At 46.0% G+C, this 15,950-nt stretch overlaps 1 protein-coding gene across 1 annotated transcript in view; it reads right to left on the reverse strand.

Moving 5' to 3' along the window:
* Positions 1-11,724: 11,724 nt before the first annotated feature.
* Positions 11,725-15,950, reverse strand: part of CACNG3 (calcium voltage-gated channel auxiliary subunit gamma 3) — an 82,606-nt gene continuing 78,380 nt past the window's right edge. The window contains exon 4 of the mRNA XM_024744675.1: positions 11,725-12,236. Coding sequence (XP_024600443.1) covers positions 11,725-12,236 — 512 coding nt within the window. The remainder of the gene's footprint in view (positions 12,237-15,950) is intronic.

Genomic DNA, 15,950 nt, shown 5'->3' on the forward strand with positions numbered 1-15,950 from the left:
CTATTTTATATATAGTAGTGTGTATCACATGGGAAATTTATTTTCTGCTTCCAGAGAGACACAGAGGAGGGTCAAACTGTCCTTCTTACATCAGCTGTTTCTTAACTTTAATTCGATATACGATTGAGGCCTCTTTGCGGGGACAGCCTGCCCTGGGCCCCAAAATGTGGTTCAAAATTTGTGCTCTTTAGCCTTCAAGACACCCAACACAGGGGAGGAAACTGCTAGACCTCTAAGGAGGTAAGTGGTAGCAGGAGACAGAAAGAACCAGGGCGATGAGGACAAACCCGGAAACTTCCACCAGGGAGGCTGGGGAGTCAGGACAGAGGGGTCAGAGACCAGAAATGAGTCATCACAGAAGTGGGGAATAAAACCTAACACTAATGTCTTTTAACAAGGTGGTAGAAGAGGAGGGGAGGCGGGAGTGGGAAGATATTGAGGGGAAGGCTGTAAAGAGATGGCAAGGAATTGGTTTATGTGATTGTGGGGCAGGCTGGGCAAATCTAAGCTCTGTAGCACACGCTGTTAGGAAGGGCAGCTTGGAAACTCTGGGGCAGGAAGTGGTGCAACTGCCCACAGGCAGAATTTCTTCTTTTTTTTTTTGGCCACGCCATGTGACTTGTGGGATCTTAGTTCCCCAATCAGGGACTGAACCCCGTGAACCTGGGCCCCGGCAGTGAAAGCGCTGAGTCCTAACCACTGGACCGCCAGGGAATTCCCCAGAATTTCTTCTTCTTTAGGGAAGCAGAACCATTCTACTTTAAGGCCCTTCAGCTGATTGCATCAGGTCACCCAGATTATTGAGAACAATTCCTTTTATTTAACGTCTACTGTAGATGTTAATCACATCTGCAAAATTCCTTCACAGCAATACCTAGATGAGTGTTTGATGGGACTACTAGGATATTGTTACTGAAACTCAGATCTCTGTGCAACAGTGCTGAATCAAATCTCGGAGACAGAGTTTTGGGTGAAGTAGAAAAGGATAGTTTTATTACGTTGCCAGGCAAAGGGGACCACAGCAGCCTCCTGCCTTGAAAAACTGTGTGTCCCAACCCCAGAGGCTTTGATGAAGGGTTTTATAACAGTGGTTCAAGGGTGGGGTTGCTGACAAGATTAGGGTGTGTGCAGGGTCTCAGGTGGTTGTCTCCTAATCTTGGTGGGCTTCTCGGGTCCCTTTAATCTCACCTCAGGTGGTTTCTTGGCTACTTCTCCCTTGATTAGCAACTGTTGGAATCTGCCCTTTGGAACTCAGGGAAGGTCATGGAGGCTGGAGTCTTGCCTACAAGAAATGGAAGACAAAAAAGGCCTTCTATGCCCGGGAGCCCCACAGGGGCTCGGTTTCAATATTCACATAAAACTGACCATCACCGTGCTCAATAAACACTGGCTGAATTAATCAGTAATAATAAGCCAATATTTATTGAGTAGTTAATAGATGCCAGACACTGTTCTGAGAACTTTGTATGTATTAATTTGTTTACTCTCCCCAATAAATTTACAAGGTCAGTGTCCAGCATTAGTGCTGTTTATCAATCAATATTTCCTCTTCTCCTTTCTCTGGGCACGTGACAGGTTTTTACTTTGCCATCCCCTTTAAATTCAGTATAGCCACGTGACTTGTTTTGATCAATGAATTATGAGCAGGAATGATTTCTATCATTTCCAGGTAGAAATGTTTATGAGCCAGTTTATTGCCTCTTTCTTTTCTCCTTGTCATGTTGACCAGCAATGTCCAGATGGGGGGCCCTCTACCAGCTTGGGTCCCCCAAAGTGGGCAACATGAGTGAAATCCTAGCTGACCACATTGGACACAGAGCGTGCATTTTAAGCCACTGATATTTGGGAGTTATTTGTTTCCACCTTATAACCCATTTTATCCTGATTATCTCCCTTTACAGATGAGGAAACTGAGGCATGGAGAGATTAAGTAACTTGTCCAAAGTCACACAAATAAAAATGGTGGAGCCAGGATTCAAACTCAACCATCTATTAGGCCTTGCTGTCTAGAACCTTACAACATCTCAGACTGATGCCAAAAACTCAGCCTCTGTGCACTGGTGCTGAATTGAATCTTAGAGACAGAGTTTTGGGTGAAGTAGAAAAGAATAGCTTTATTTCTTTGCCAGGCAAAGGGGGACACAGCAGGCTTGTGCCCTGAAAAACTGTGTGTCCCAACCCGGGAGGATCTGGTGAGGAGTTTTATAGCAATGGTTCAAGGGTGGGGTTGCTGATAAGGATTAGGGTGTGTGGGGGGCCTGCACTCCTTTAATCTGGCCTCGGGTGGTCTTGTCTGGAATGAAGAATGCTAACATCTTCCATTTGTTGGGGGCTTTAGTTCTGTAAAGACCTCAAAGATATTGTTATGTGTATCCCTTGAGGTGGAACCAGGACCCTGCCCCAAGGCTGCACTATTGTTTCTTGACTGTTCCTCCCTTGTCTCTGCATCCCCTCCCTTCCCTGATTAGCAGCGATTTGAATCTGCCCTTCAGAACTCAGTGAAGGTCTTGGAGACTGGAGTCTATTCCCTACAAACAAGGAACGGGGGACACAGAAAGGCTTGGTCATGCTAGGTTTCAAGATTGCCATCTTTTCTAAGGTTTAGTTCTTCAGCTTTCCATTGAGAGTGGCTTTTAATCCCTCCTTCCCCCACCCCAAACCTCTGGCAATGTCTGGAGACATTTTTGGTTGTCACAACTTGGGGGGGCAGGGCAGTTGTGCTACTGGCATCTGGTGGGTAGAAGCCAGGGCTGCTGCTAAACATCCTACCATGCACAGAACAGCTCCACAGCAAAGAGTTATCCAACCTCCAATGTCAATCGCACCGCTGTTGAGAAGCTCTGACTTACACGAAATTCCTCTGGTAACCAAAGTTAGCTTCTTTTGCTTGCCACTGGAGACTTGGTTGGGTTGTTATGAGTTAGTTAGTTAATTAATTAATTGAAAACAGCAGGGTGTCAGTGCCGGGCCTGGTCTTCCTTGACATTTGCCTGACTGATCTGGAGGAGTAACTGGTGAGAGCGCTGCATGTGCCCATGACACTTAGCTATGCCAGGGAGTGAAATGCCAAGCCGCTGGCGATACATCGCAGGAAGAGCTCACCAGGCTGCGTGAGTGGGCAGAGCGGTTGCCAAGGACGAACTTCAGTGTGGGCAACTGCAAGGTGCTGTGTTTGGCAAAAAATAATCCAGGCTATACTTAGAGGTTGGAAGAGGATGGAACAGGATAGAAGAAGATGAATAGAAATGGAAAGAATTCCAGAGAGTGATTCCCAAGCCTGATTTTAAGACTCACCTGAGCTCCAGCTAACGACACTGATGCCGAGGCCCTTGCCCTGGATGTACTTGTTGAGAGGTCTGGGCGCTACTATCGGATCAACTTTTTATCTTCTGCAGGAATATAGACCCTGTTTCCCCAGATATTCTGATTTTCAAGAGAAGCCCCAAATCCTGGCTTTTATATGTAAGTTCCCATCCCGTCCCCCCTTTCTGGTAACTTTTTTGATATAACGTCAAGCCTATAGAAAAAATGTCAAGAATGAAGAAAGCGCTCCTTCCCATACCCTTTATCCAGATTCCCCAGTTGCCATCTCTTTGTCCCATTTGCTTTATCACTCTAAGTTCCCAACTTTTATCAACAACCTATGGATCAAGCTAAACAATAATGTGAATGGACTTTGTTCCTTAAACTGTCATTGGTGACTTGTGAAGCTCAGCCTCCCTTCTGACGAATTAAGTAAGAATCTCTGCTGGGGCACCTGGACATTTATATTTAAAAAATCCTCCTCCAGATGGCGCTAATGTGCATCCAGGGCTGAGAACCACTGGTCTGGGTCCCTCATGGTAATTTTATTCCCCTTATTGGTGACTGGCTTAGTGGTAGACATGGAGCCTAATTCTGGCCAAAGAGAATAAGGGGAAAATCAAATGGAGTAACTTCTAAGAAAGGTTTCTTCCCTCTTAAATACACGCAAGAGGGACTTCCTCGGTGGTCCAGTGGTAAAGAATCCGCCTTCCAATGCAGGGGATGCGGGTTTGATCCCTGGTCGGGGAACTAAGATCCCACGTGCCACGGGGCAACTAAGCCCGCGTGCGCCACAACTACTGAGCTTGCGTGGCTCAATGAGAGAGCCCGCGTGCTGCAAATTACAGAGCCCACGTGCTCTGGAGCCTGCGAACCACAACTACAGAGCCCATGTGCCCTGGAGCCGGGCGCCACAACTAGAGAGAGAAAATCCACACGCCACAACTAGAGAGAAGCCTGAGCACCACAATGAAGAGCCCCCACACCACAACAAAAAAGATCCTGCACGCCTCAACGAAGATCCTGCGTGCCGCAACTAAGACCCGATGCAGCCAAGAAAATAAATTAAAAAAAAAAAAAAAAGACACACAGGAAAGAGGCAGCTTTTGTGTTGGATGTTGCATGTGGATATGATGGGATATTTTATCTTGGTATGATGGATACTGGCCCGAGGATGGAAGCGTGGAAGGATGGAAAGACTTTGGGTCCTTGGATTTATCTTTAAGCTGCTGAATTAACTAACCTGTGAGCCCCTTTATCTTGAGATTTCTTTTTACAGAGGAAACATTTTTTCATACTTAAGTTGAATGGCAGAGATGACTAGTCACTTGCCAAATATCAATGAATATCTTATATTATGTAGAGATATTACTAGGAAACAACTCTTCAGCCACGGATGATGTTTTCAGCATCACCTCCCCTGGAATCTAGATGGAACCATGTGACTGTTCTTACTAATTGAATGAATGGGTTACTTCTGGGTCAAGGTAATTAAGTTTAGGTGCATGATCCTTCACTTCCTCATCACCACCCCTCACCTGTCCTCCTCCCCCCATCTACCAAGGTGGGTGATATCAGGACCACCCTGAAGCCACAAGATGGCAGAACTACAAGATAGAAGCAGCTTGGTTCCCTGAGTTACAGCTTGGAGCAGAGCCATCCAGGAGTGTTACTCAGCCAGAAACACCTACACTGGACTCTGTGTGAGCAAGAAATAAAGGTTTATTTGGTTAAGCCCCAGAAATTTGGGGGTTTGTTATGACAGCTTAATTTACCTGATAAATACAATCTAGTTAAGTTAGAATTGGGTGTTACTTTCAGACAAAAGGTTCTTACTTAAAGCAGGAAAGAAGGACCCATGAAGTCCAGACCACCATCTTAAAACTGTTTTTCGTTTCTTTGGGTTTTTTTTATATTTACAAAGAGGGAATCAGCGTTCCACAAATTTAATCTAACCTCCAGGAGTTGCTTGCTTTCAGCCTAGTAACTTGGCCTTGCCATTGCCTTTATGGTAGCTTTCATTTTAAGCTGACGATTTACTAGCCCTCAGACACTGCCACCTGGTTTCTGGTCCCTGTTTCTTTCTTGGCTCTTTCTGAACTGAACTGGCTTTGAGGTTCTGATCTCCCTTCTATAAACATCCTGACTAAATACCATTCTGGTCCAGCTGTCCTGCTGTCCCTAAGAGGGACACTCAGCTGCTCCCCTATGGCTGGGTGTTCCCCAGTACTGGAAGCTTCAGAGGTTCTAGTCAATGTTCATTTGGTAACTAGGAACAGAGACTCACTCAGGCTTGCTCAAGGCAAGGGGAGATTGTTGAAGGAATTTGGAAAAAGTCTCCCAGAGATCTGAGGACTGCACCTGCAGTACAGCTGGGCCTGGAGGAAATGGGACAGGGAAGCTATTAGAACCCAAGGAAGCCACTCTCTTCCTCTCTTTGTGATATTTGTTTTCTCCTAAATAGTACTTAATGCATTCTCCTTCTCTCTTTCCTTCCTTTGGATAGCTGAGCACTTACCAGATGAGTAGCTAGAACGAGACAGTCAAGTACACCGCTCTCACAGAACTTATCTCCTAGTAAGTAAACAAACAAGCAAAAGATAGAATATTACACCCTTCCAAGCTATCAAGAGAATAAGTATGGACTATACTAAAGAATAACAGGGGATTTGCTTTTGAGAGTTGGTAAATGAAGAGGTGACTTGTCAGCTCAGACCTGAAGAATGAGAAGGGGACAGCCACATAAAGAGAAGAGAATTCAGGCAGTGGGAACAGCAGGTGCAAAGGCCCTGAGGCAGAAATATGTTTGGCTGGATCAAGGAACTGAAAAGGGAGAACATGTGACTGAAGTGTAGGCCACGAGATAAAAGGTGGCATGGAATGAAGATGGATAGGTTAGTACGATTTTTATTTTTAATTTAATTTTTTGGCCTAGCCACATGCCATATGGGATCTCAGTTCCCTGATCAGGGATTGAACCCATGCCCTCGGCAGTGAAAGCGCAGAGTCCTAACCACCAGACTGCCAGGGAATTCTCGTTAGTATAATCTTTATAATGCAAGACCTTGGAGACCAGGGCAAAAATTTGGATTTTATTTAAGTATAATGGGAAGGCTTTGCAGGGTTGTCTTCTCATGACCAAACAGTTTTTTGTTTTTTTTTAATAACTTCAACTTGCATTTGGCCTATTGTTGCTGCCCTAGTCCCAAGGCTTCCTTATATCTTTTCTGTTTTGCTCCCCCTAGCCAACTAGCAACCGATTTCTGTGTCTCTTAGTTAAAGTTCCCAGCAGAGATCATCTGATTGTCTCAGTTTACCTTTTTCTTTTCTCAGTTTACCCCTTTAAGTCAAGTCACAAGTCCCAGGCCACTGGCCACGCTATGAATGGGTTGGCTAGCCTTAGATGAGGTGCAATCTATGATCTAATCAGCTGTGCCTGGGGGCAAGGTCATGTCCAATTCATGATCATGTCCACCTACCAGAGACTGTGGATAAAGCAGGCAATGTACAAGCTCTTAAAGAAGTACTTCTAAAGATAATATTTATGAAACTAGTATTTCACTGGGTACCTATCATATAAAATTTCTGAAAATACGTATTAGATTGTCTCTAATGTATCCCTAATTAAAACTCTTAAATGGCTTCTGAATGTATTTAGGATCAAAATTCAAGACCTTTAACATGCCTGTAATTTGACATCCTCTGGATCCAGCTTTTCTTTTAGTCTCATCTGATGCTACTCTTCCTGTATGTGCTCCAGCTTTACTGACTTTTTTGGAGGAGGGGTCTTTCCAGTCTCAGGGCCTTTGCACACGCTTGGGTTTTTTCTCCCTCCATGTGTCCCTCTTTTATTTGGATAATGTTAGCTCTACCTTTAGGTATAACTGTAAATGCCAACTCCTGTTCCTTGACTCTCCATCAAAATTAGAGCCCTCTGTTTACATGCCTGTGTACTTTTTACTCTCTACCTTCCCTTTATGACACAGATCGCAGTTGTAAATGATGTTGATGTGTGCGTTTACTTGTTTAGGACTTTACTACTTGTTTAGTACTGGACTGGGAGTTCCATGAGGGCAGTGGTCATATCTGTGGGGATTATGGTTGTTTCTGACACATAGTAGGTACTCAGTAATAAGTGCTAGATGAATGAATGAATGAGTGAGTGAGTGAGTGGATGAATGAATGCCACGAAGTGAGAGATTATGTGGCCCGAGAAATCACTACAGACTTCATGGAAGGGATGAGGCTTAATTTTGGCCTTGAAGAATGGACAAGAATTTGGAGAGGACAAGGGAAAACATTGCAGGCAGGGATAATACTCATTGACAAAGCTAAAGAATTGGGAATAAGTATGTGGACACTGGCTTGATTAGAGCAGAAGAGTGTCAACACAATCTGGAAAACAAGAGGGAAAGGGTCCAGGAGGAAAAACGTAAATCTGTGAACAGAATTAAATCATAATAGCTAACATCTATATGGTGATTATTGTGTTTCAAGTACAGTTCCAAATGCTTTAGGAAAATAAGCTCATTGAATCCTCACCACAAACCTATGGAGTGAGGACTATTTTTGTGTCCATTTTACAGCTGGGGAAGTTGAGGCACAGGGAGATTATCTTGTGAAAGTTCTCATGGCTGATAAATGCAAAGTTGGGATTCAAATCTGGGCAGTGCAGCTGCAGAGTTTGCTTGCTTGAATGTTATGCCCTCTCGAAAGGTAGAGAAGAACTTGGCTAAAGATCAGCTCTCGGGGCCACAGAATAGAGAAGTATAAAAGAGAAACCCCAAGGTTCTGGTCTTGAGATTGGCCATAGGACGCTGCTGGTCCAGAAATGAGTGGGCTGGGAAAGGGAGCTGCATTGTGGGGAGAAGGAGGTTGGGAACTCAGCGATGGAGCAAGAGATTTGAGAAGTGTGACCAGAGATGATTAGCGAGTGGCTATTGCCTAGGCTTTGGAATTAGGTTGGAGTACCTGCTTTGCTTTCTCTTTGCAAGTTTCAACATCTATCCAATGGGTTAACAATAGTACCTACCTCGAATTTTAGGATTAATGAGACAAAATAAGAGAAGTTCCTGGCACAGTGCTTGGCGCACACAGTGGGAGCCTAGTGAATGTGAATACTCTTCACGGGGGTTTGGATGACCAGGATTGCCCGGGGTCCTGGCTGTGAACCACCAGTGTTGATGTGAATATTTATTTGATGTCAGCCAGCTGGGTCCAGCTGATCAGTCTTCAGGCAAAGGCACTCTGACGGCCCATGCACCAAAACCTTGCAGGGAGCAGACCTAGAGGTGCGGGGCTCCTTCCAGGCGTCAGGTGCCTGCTTTCCTCCTCCTGCTCTCTGGCCTTTGCAGAAGGCTCCGTACTGGGTCTCCAGAGCAGACACCCAGCTAGTTAAGCCCCTGGGACCTTTCTCCCCGTCCCCGATCAACTCCCCAGATGCCTTGTTTTTGACAAACTCTAGTTCCCAGGGCTGCAGGTTGCTTCTTCCCCTTCAGAGTATTCATCACCTATTTACTCCATCTCCCAGATCCTTCCCTCTCCAAGGGTGCCTGGAGCCACTTTTCCCAAAGTGTGGGATGAGATAACTTGATGTGACACACAACTGCAATATTAGAGAGAAGTATTAGTGAGAAGGTTTTCCCCTTTCTGGTTCTCCTGATTAAGCCAAAGCAAGCATCTTTGGTGCCAGCGTATCTTAACTAATCTTTCTAACGTTTTGGTTATATCCTTTTTACAAAGAGCAGGCAGCTGGCCTTCGGCTTAGAACAGGCAGCAGCTAGAGTATGGTGTGATTGTGTTGTTTTTACTGTATTTATTTTCCCAGTTACCATTTGCTTACGGCAAGCAATTCCAGTTTTCTTTTTTACAGTAGTGATATAAAGTTCACTTTCGAGATGTATTTATTGAAGTAAAAAATGAGTCAATTTAAAGAGAAACATCAAATAAATAATGGTTAATGTGGTATGTGGATGTGAAACACTTTGCAACGGTTGAACTCAGATGACTGAGATTTGGGAAATGCTGGCAGAGGGAGGAAATCAGTCAAATTAGGAAGCAGAGGCTTGCCTCTAAACGCTGGCTCTGTTCACCAGCCCCTAAGATACTCTTCTTGAGCCTCTATTTCCTCACCTGCCAAAATGCGGATAATAATTCCTACTACATGTGGGGTTGTCTTAAGGATTCATTGAGGTAATTTGATGTATGGGTGTAATTTGCACACAATGATTCACAAGTGTCAAACAAAACAAATTGTTACTAGTCTGCGCTTTACAATAAAATTCACCGAGGGTGTGAGTGCAGGCACATGACAGGCTTCCCAGGACTTCGAGGTTGTAGCAGGGATGAAGTGTGGGCAATCACATACCCTCTCTGGCCTCAGTTTCCTCCTTGGTAAAATGGGGATATTTCTAGAGGATGAAATGGTACAATATGTGTAAGGCTGTAGAACACAACCAGGTACCAACAGTGTCAGGTAAGCATGAGCTCCTATGACCATAACTCTGCCCCCTTGAGCTGACTGAACGCCAGAAGTGGGAAGCTCCTTGGAGGTGTGACGAGCTGGCGTGTGCCACAAGCACCCCAGGAGTCACTGTGGGCAGAGGTGACATCCATTTCTCATGCTTTTATTTATTTATTTATTCATTCATTCATTTTTGGCTGTGCTGGGTCTTTGTTGCTGTGCGCGGGCTTTCTCTAGTTGCAACGAGCGGGGGCTACTCTTTGTTGTGGTGCACGGGCTTCTCATTGTCATGGCTTCTCTTGTTGCGGAGCACGGGCTCTAGGCACGCGGGCTTAGTAGTTGTGACACGTGGGCTCAGTAGTTGTGGCTTGTGGGCTCTAGAGCTCAGGCTCAGTAGTTGTGGTACATGGGCTTAGTTGCTCTGCAGCATGTGGGATCTTCCCAGGCCAGGGCATGAACCCATGTCCCTTGCATTGGCAGGCAGATTCTTAACCACTGACTCACCAGGGAAGCCCTTCTCATGCTTTCTGATATCAATTTTTCAAAATATCCAAATGTCCTTCCAATTTCTACCCCCCTGCCCCCATGCCTCTCAGAGCCTGGGCAAAGTACACCCTTCCGCCCAAAAAAGAATAGCTCCCATTTGGCTTCTATCTTCCTGCAGTCATGCTTGCTGTGGACTGAATGGGGTCCCTCCCCACCATCCAAATTCACTTATCGAAGCCCTAACCCTTGATGTGGTGATATTTGGAGATGGGGCCTTTGGGAGGTAATTAGGTTAGATGAGGTCATGAGGGTGGGGCCCTCGTGATGGAGTTAGTGGCTCTGCCAAGTGAGGACACAGTGAGAAGGCAGCTGTCTGCAAGTCAGGAAGAGAGCAGAACCAAATCTGCTGGCACCCTGATCTTAAACTTCCCAGCCTCCAGAACTGTGAGAAATAAATACCTATTGTTTAAGCCACCCTGATCTATAGTATTTGTTATGGCAGCCCAAACTCAGATAATGCTCACTCTACCCAGAATTCATCCAAAAATTTAAAAATATACATATTGATTATTTGCAGTGCGCTAATCACTTTACACATGAAGTTTTATTTAAGCCTCACAACTCTGGGGAGGAGAATACTGTACCATGCTCCATTTTACAGACGAGGAGACTGAGGTTTGAAGGTCGGGTGGGTTTTCCCAAGGTCCTAGAGCTACTGGGTGCCAGAGCCAGATTTTTGAACACATGCTTGCCCCCAGTAGCTTCCCGGGATTTAGGTGAGAGACACACAGACTCTGACACTGGTAGGAGCACCCTGCTGGCCTCCAGAGGTAAAGGAGGATCCTTCCTAGTGGCTAGAGTGTGGATGAGCAAAGCTCAGCTTCCAACACATACATGAGGCAGTTTGAGGGCAGGGCAAATGAATTTGTAAATTTGTGCAGGGATTACCCAGAAGAAACAAAGCACCCCAGCTCTGTTGGTTACGACAAGGCAAAACCTTTAATACGTGAGTGCTTATTACAGTAGCTGCTTCAGGGCTCTGACATCTTTGATTTCTGGGCATGTTTGTCTAACACAGAAAGGTGAATGCCTCCCTCAGGGCCACCTGGGCCGTTGGTGTCCTGAGGATTTGGAGTGGACAATGGGGACAACTATGCACAAGTCTGGGGATTCGGAGATCCCCCCCGCAAAAAATGTGGAGGTCCTTCCAGTAAAGAAGGAAGAAAGGAAAACATCTGGCACAGATACACAGAGAGAGACGTCATGGGATTGGCTTGAAAAGTCGGGGAGGGACAGAGGGGTTAGGACCTGGAGGGAGAGGGGCGAACTGTGGGAGAGGGCTGAGTCCATTTGGTTTCAGTCTTTGTAAAAAGTAATACCATCACGAGGACCATGCCATGCAACCTCAGAGACACCTCTGTCCACTTCCCACCGGGCTGTGCTGGGGTGGAGGGCAGAGGGCAGAAGTCAGTTCAGACGGGCGTGGTGCGCCTGTTGGCCGGATTATTATGCAACGACTCTTTGAACTCTTTGGGCGTGGAATTGTGGAACTGTAGAAAAGCATGGTCCCGGTCGGAGTTGAGGAGGGTCCCCATGGTGATCTTTGAGGGGTCCCGGGAAAGGGTGAACATTGAGATGTCAGTGGAGGGGATGGTGTGGAAGCCTTTGCTGATGGGGGACAGGTCTCGGGATCTGGGCTCTGTGGAGCGGGAACTTGACCGCCTCCGGAATCTATACCTGTAGGGTGGAAGGCGAGCAAAGGTAGATTTCTTCAGGAGCTCCGAGTGGGATTTGGCACGTAACTGCTGATGTTTTTCTATATAGATGTGCACAGCGACTACTCCTACAATTTCCGCGATGATGAAAGAGAAGGCTCCGAAATAAAAGGACCAGCCATAGGAGTAGCTCTTTTTGGAGTCACGCTGCCCGGGGTCTCCAGCATTGGCTGATATATAAACTATGATGCCAATGATGTTGCTTAACCCTAAGAGAAGGGGAAAGAAAAATACATCCTTTATAAACCTCAGAGGTAACTGTCACTTTTAGGCTGGAAATATCTATTTAAAAAAAAATGTGGAGTCAACAGGGAGAGAGGAGAATGGATTTATGGCCAGGAAATCCAGCTGCTGAGCTCTTCTTACAGGGTCTGTCTCTCGGGAAATGAAGAATTCTGCCGCTCCATTCTGGGTGGGAAGCATTCAGCTAAAGAATTCACCTTACTCTTTCAGCAAGTGCCGTAGAATTCAGAATGTATGTACTTTCCCTTAGAAGCAGTTCATTCCCTCAAAGCTTAATCTTCAGCAATAAGTCATGATGATGGTAAAATGAACGAGATGCAGATCCCTGCCCTTGAGTTCCTCACCATTAGCAGAAGAAACTGACGTGTAAATGGAATTATAGCAAAATATAGTAAAGGGTTCTTCCAGAGACACATATGAAATGGTTCAGGAGCAAAGAGAGAAAGAGAGAATGAGTAAACCCCCTTGTTCTGAAGACAAGGTGACATTTAAGCTGGGTCCTGAACAACAGGAGATGAAAGGTGATTGACAGCGGAGTTGAGAGTGACTTACTAGTAGGGTTCTAGCTTGGATGAAGGGGAGGTTGATGGTATCTTGAGCTAAAATAAGAGGCAGCAGAGAGAATAGGCTTAGAGGAGAGGAGGTGGGCTGGAAGTGCTTATTGGGAGTCGGAATGTGGTTGCTGAGTGGACACATATGGGTCTGGAGCTGCAGTTTGGGGAACGAATGGGGAAGGTGCAGTAGCTAAGTCTTTTTATCTGCACAGGATACGATAATGCTTTAGATTATCTGTTGTTCAAGCATCAAGAATTGGGGAACATGAAGCTGTCGTCCCCAGTAGACAAGGTCTGCCGACTTAGAGTCCCCTTGTGCCAACGGAATAGCCCTGGAAAGAGCTGACTAGTCGCTTGGAGAGAAATTGATTCTCTAGGGAGTAGTAAGAAGAAACAGTAGAAACTGAGGGCCTGGGGATTGCCCTCATCTGTGACTACTTCTCTCACATTATTGCTCCAAAGGTAGAATGTCTCTTTGTGTCCTTTGCTTTAAGGGTCTCATCCGGGCCTTGATACCAATAATGACTCAGGGAGGTTGGTACATCACCTGGTGTCTCCTTGCCTCCAAATCCGGGCCACCTGTAGGGTGGTTCTAAATGGAAGCTGTTCCTCATTACAGTTCCCAGTACCAGTTGGTAAATAACCATTTCCAATGGCCTCCTGAGTATCCTCTCCGTTCCTTGAAGACCCCATACTCTTTCTGGGGGTCCCCGAGATCTCCCTGGAGTCCAGCAACCAAAGGGTTAAAGCTTGGCATAGCAAGGGCCACCCCCACTCTGCTCCAGTGCTATCGTTCTGATTGGCTGGTGCTCATGCATTAAGGGGAATCCATATTTTGAATACAATCTCTGGCCATATTCCATCTAGGACTCACCCCTTAGAGGGCAGGGCCAAGGTCTGTTTCTCCCCTGTCTCCTCTTGGCCTTCCCCAGCGCAGGCCCTCAGCTGGTAGGCAGCGAGTTCTAATCACTGAGCTATTTCTTAATATGGGGGTTGATGCAGCCAGCCCTGTGTCAGGCTTCAGGAAGCCACAGATTGAAAAACGGCCCCTCTTTCCAGAGTGTCAATTTGGCTTGAAGATGAGTAGGGAAGACACATTCTTTTATATTAAAATGAACATGAATATAATGAGGAGAGAGCAGAATTCACATGAATTTTTAAGTATAAATGGGAGACAGTCTTCAGAGACATTTCAGCTCACGGAAGGTGGCTTCTGGTGATGCCCCCTGACTTCCCAGGGCCCCGTTTTCGCTCTCCTCTGCCCACAGATAAATTTTGGTGGCAAAGTTTGAGAAGCCCTGAAAGGAAGTCTTGCTGGGAAAAAAACAAAAGAAGCTCAAGGAGAGGCTCGATGTCAGCCCAGGTTAAAGGAAGCGGCCAAGCCAAGTGGGTTGCCACTTATTTCTAGGGCACTTATGATGTACCAGGCACTGTGCAAAGTCTTTATGTGCATGATCTCAATTAATCATTGCAACAGGCCTGCTTTAAAAAAAAAACACCCCTCTTTTACAGATGAGGAAACTGGGACACAGAGAAGATAAATAACCTTCCAAGTCAACACAGCTGGGAAATGGCAGAGGTGGGATTTGAATCCAGGACTGTCTCTTGGCCATGGGTGGATTTAGATTTCAGTAAAAAAGCTTAGGAAGAACTAGATGTTAAGTGGGTAATCACTTTCTCCCAACCATTAGACGGTAAGCTCCCTAAGGGCAGGTTTGTTCACTACTGTGGCCTCCTCTCCTTGCCCAGAGCCTGACCCAAACGAGCACTGTGCATATTTGTTGAATTGCATCAGCACGAGAATTAAATGGTACAATGTATATAGTAGCAGTTATTATGCATCCAGCAGTTACTGCGGGCTAGATGCAGTTCTAGGCTCTTTCCATATACCAACTATTTAATTCTCTGAACAGCCTTAAATGGTAGAGCCATTATTATCCCCATTTTTCAGATGAGGAAACCGGGGCACAGAGTGGTTAAGAGACTTGCCCGAGGTTACCCAGCTGGGAAGTGGTAGAGCCATGATTTGCACCAGGCAGCCTGGCTTCAGAGCCCATGGTCTTGAGCATAATGCCTAGTGCCTGGCACATAATAGGTACTCAATAAAGGGTTGTTGGCTGCTTGCCTGAAACCACAGAACCTTAGAATAACTGAGCATAAAAGAGCCTTAGGGAGTGCTGAATCCTCCCAAATTTTCACTTTGTAGTTGGAGAAACTGAGGCTCTTCAGGGTCCTCAGGAAGACCAGTGGTGGGGGGATAGCTAGGATGAGACCCCCCAGCTTCTGGCTTCCCCTCAGGGCTTTGCTGCTGCCCCTCATGTTCCCCGGTTCCCATGTGTCTAATCTACCTGCCATCTCTCACAACACCCCTTGTGAGAAGAAGGTTGCTGGTGACACACTCTCCCTCAACAATCCCCTTGGGGGACAAAATAATGATCTTCCCCTGTTTAGGAAACCCTCATATCAGCACAACACAGCATCCTCTGGGTCAGTCAGAGCCCAGGAGGTCTGGAGGGGGCCACGAGCAACTAGAACGTGCCTCAAAGCAACACAGGTCCCTGGGTTTACCAGCTGTTACCATCTGTCCACACAGAGCATCACCTTTGGGCTAATCTTATTCTCCTGACAAGATGGCGGCTTTCCCCCAGTCTGTTGCTTGAGTTGGTTCCCACAGACTCAGAGCTGGATGCCATCCACTTTTCCCATTCCAAAGAAGGGAAAACAGTAGGGAAGAAACTTGAGCAATATCTTGGAGGAGGCTGGGATGCTGGGCTTCCAACTTTGGAACTATATTGTGTTGCTTTTCCAATGCTAGAAAATAATATTGTGATTTTTATGTTCAACCTCCTTCCAAAAACCCTATAAAATAGGTACTATTATTATTTCCCATTTTACAGTCAAGGAAACCAAGTTATAGGGATTTGGTGACATTCCCAAGGCTCCACGGGTAGAGCCAGAATTCAAATCCAGGAGGGTAAGCCCCTCCCACCCACCATTTTATACTCTTCCCCACTGTTTCTACCCCAGTAAATATTCTGCCGTTATGGGTCAAAGTTTGGAGGTCATCACCAAAGAGTCAAGCTCCCCTCCCTCCCACCTTCACCTTGTTCTTTGCGTCTCTAAAGC

Source organism: Neophocaena asiaeorientalis, unplaced genomic scaffold (assembly GCF_003031525.2).
Source record: "Neophocaena asiaeorientalis asiaeorientalis breed wild unplaced genomic scaffold, Neophocaena_asiaeorientalis_V1.1 scaffold91, whole genome shotgun sequence".
In the NCBI taxonomy this organism is placed as follows: Eukaryota; Metazoa; Chordata; class Mammalia; order Artiodactyla; family Phocoenidae; genus Neophocaena; species Neophocaena asiaeorientalis.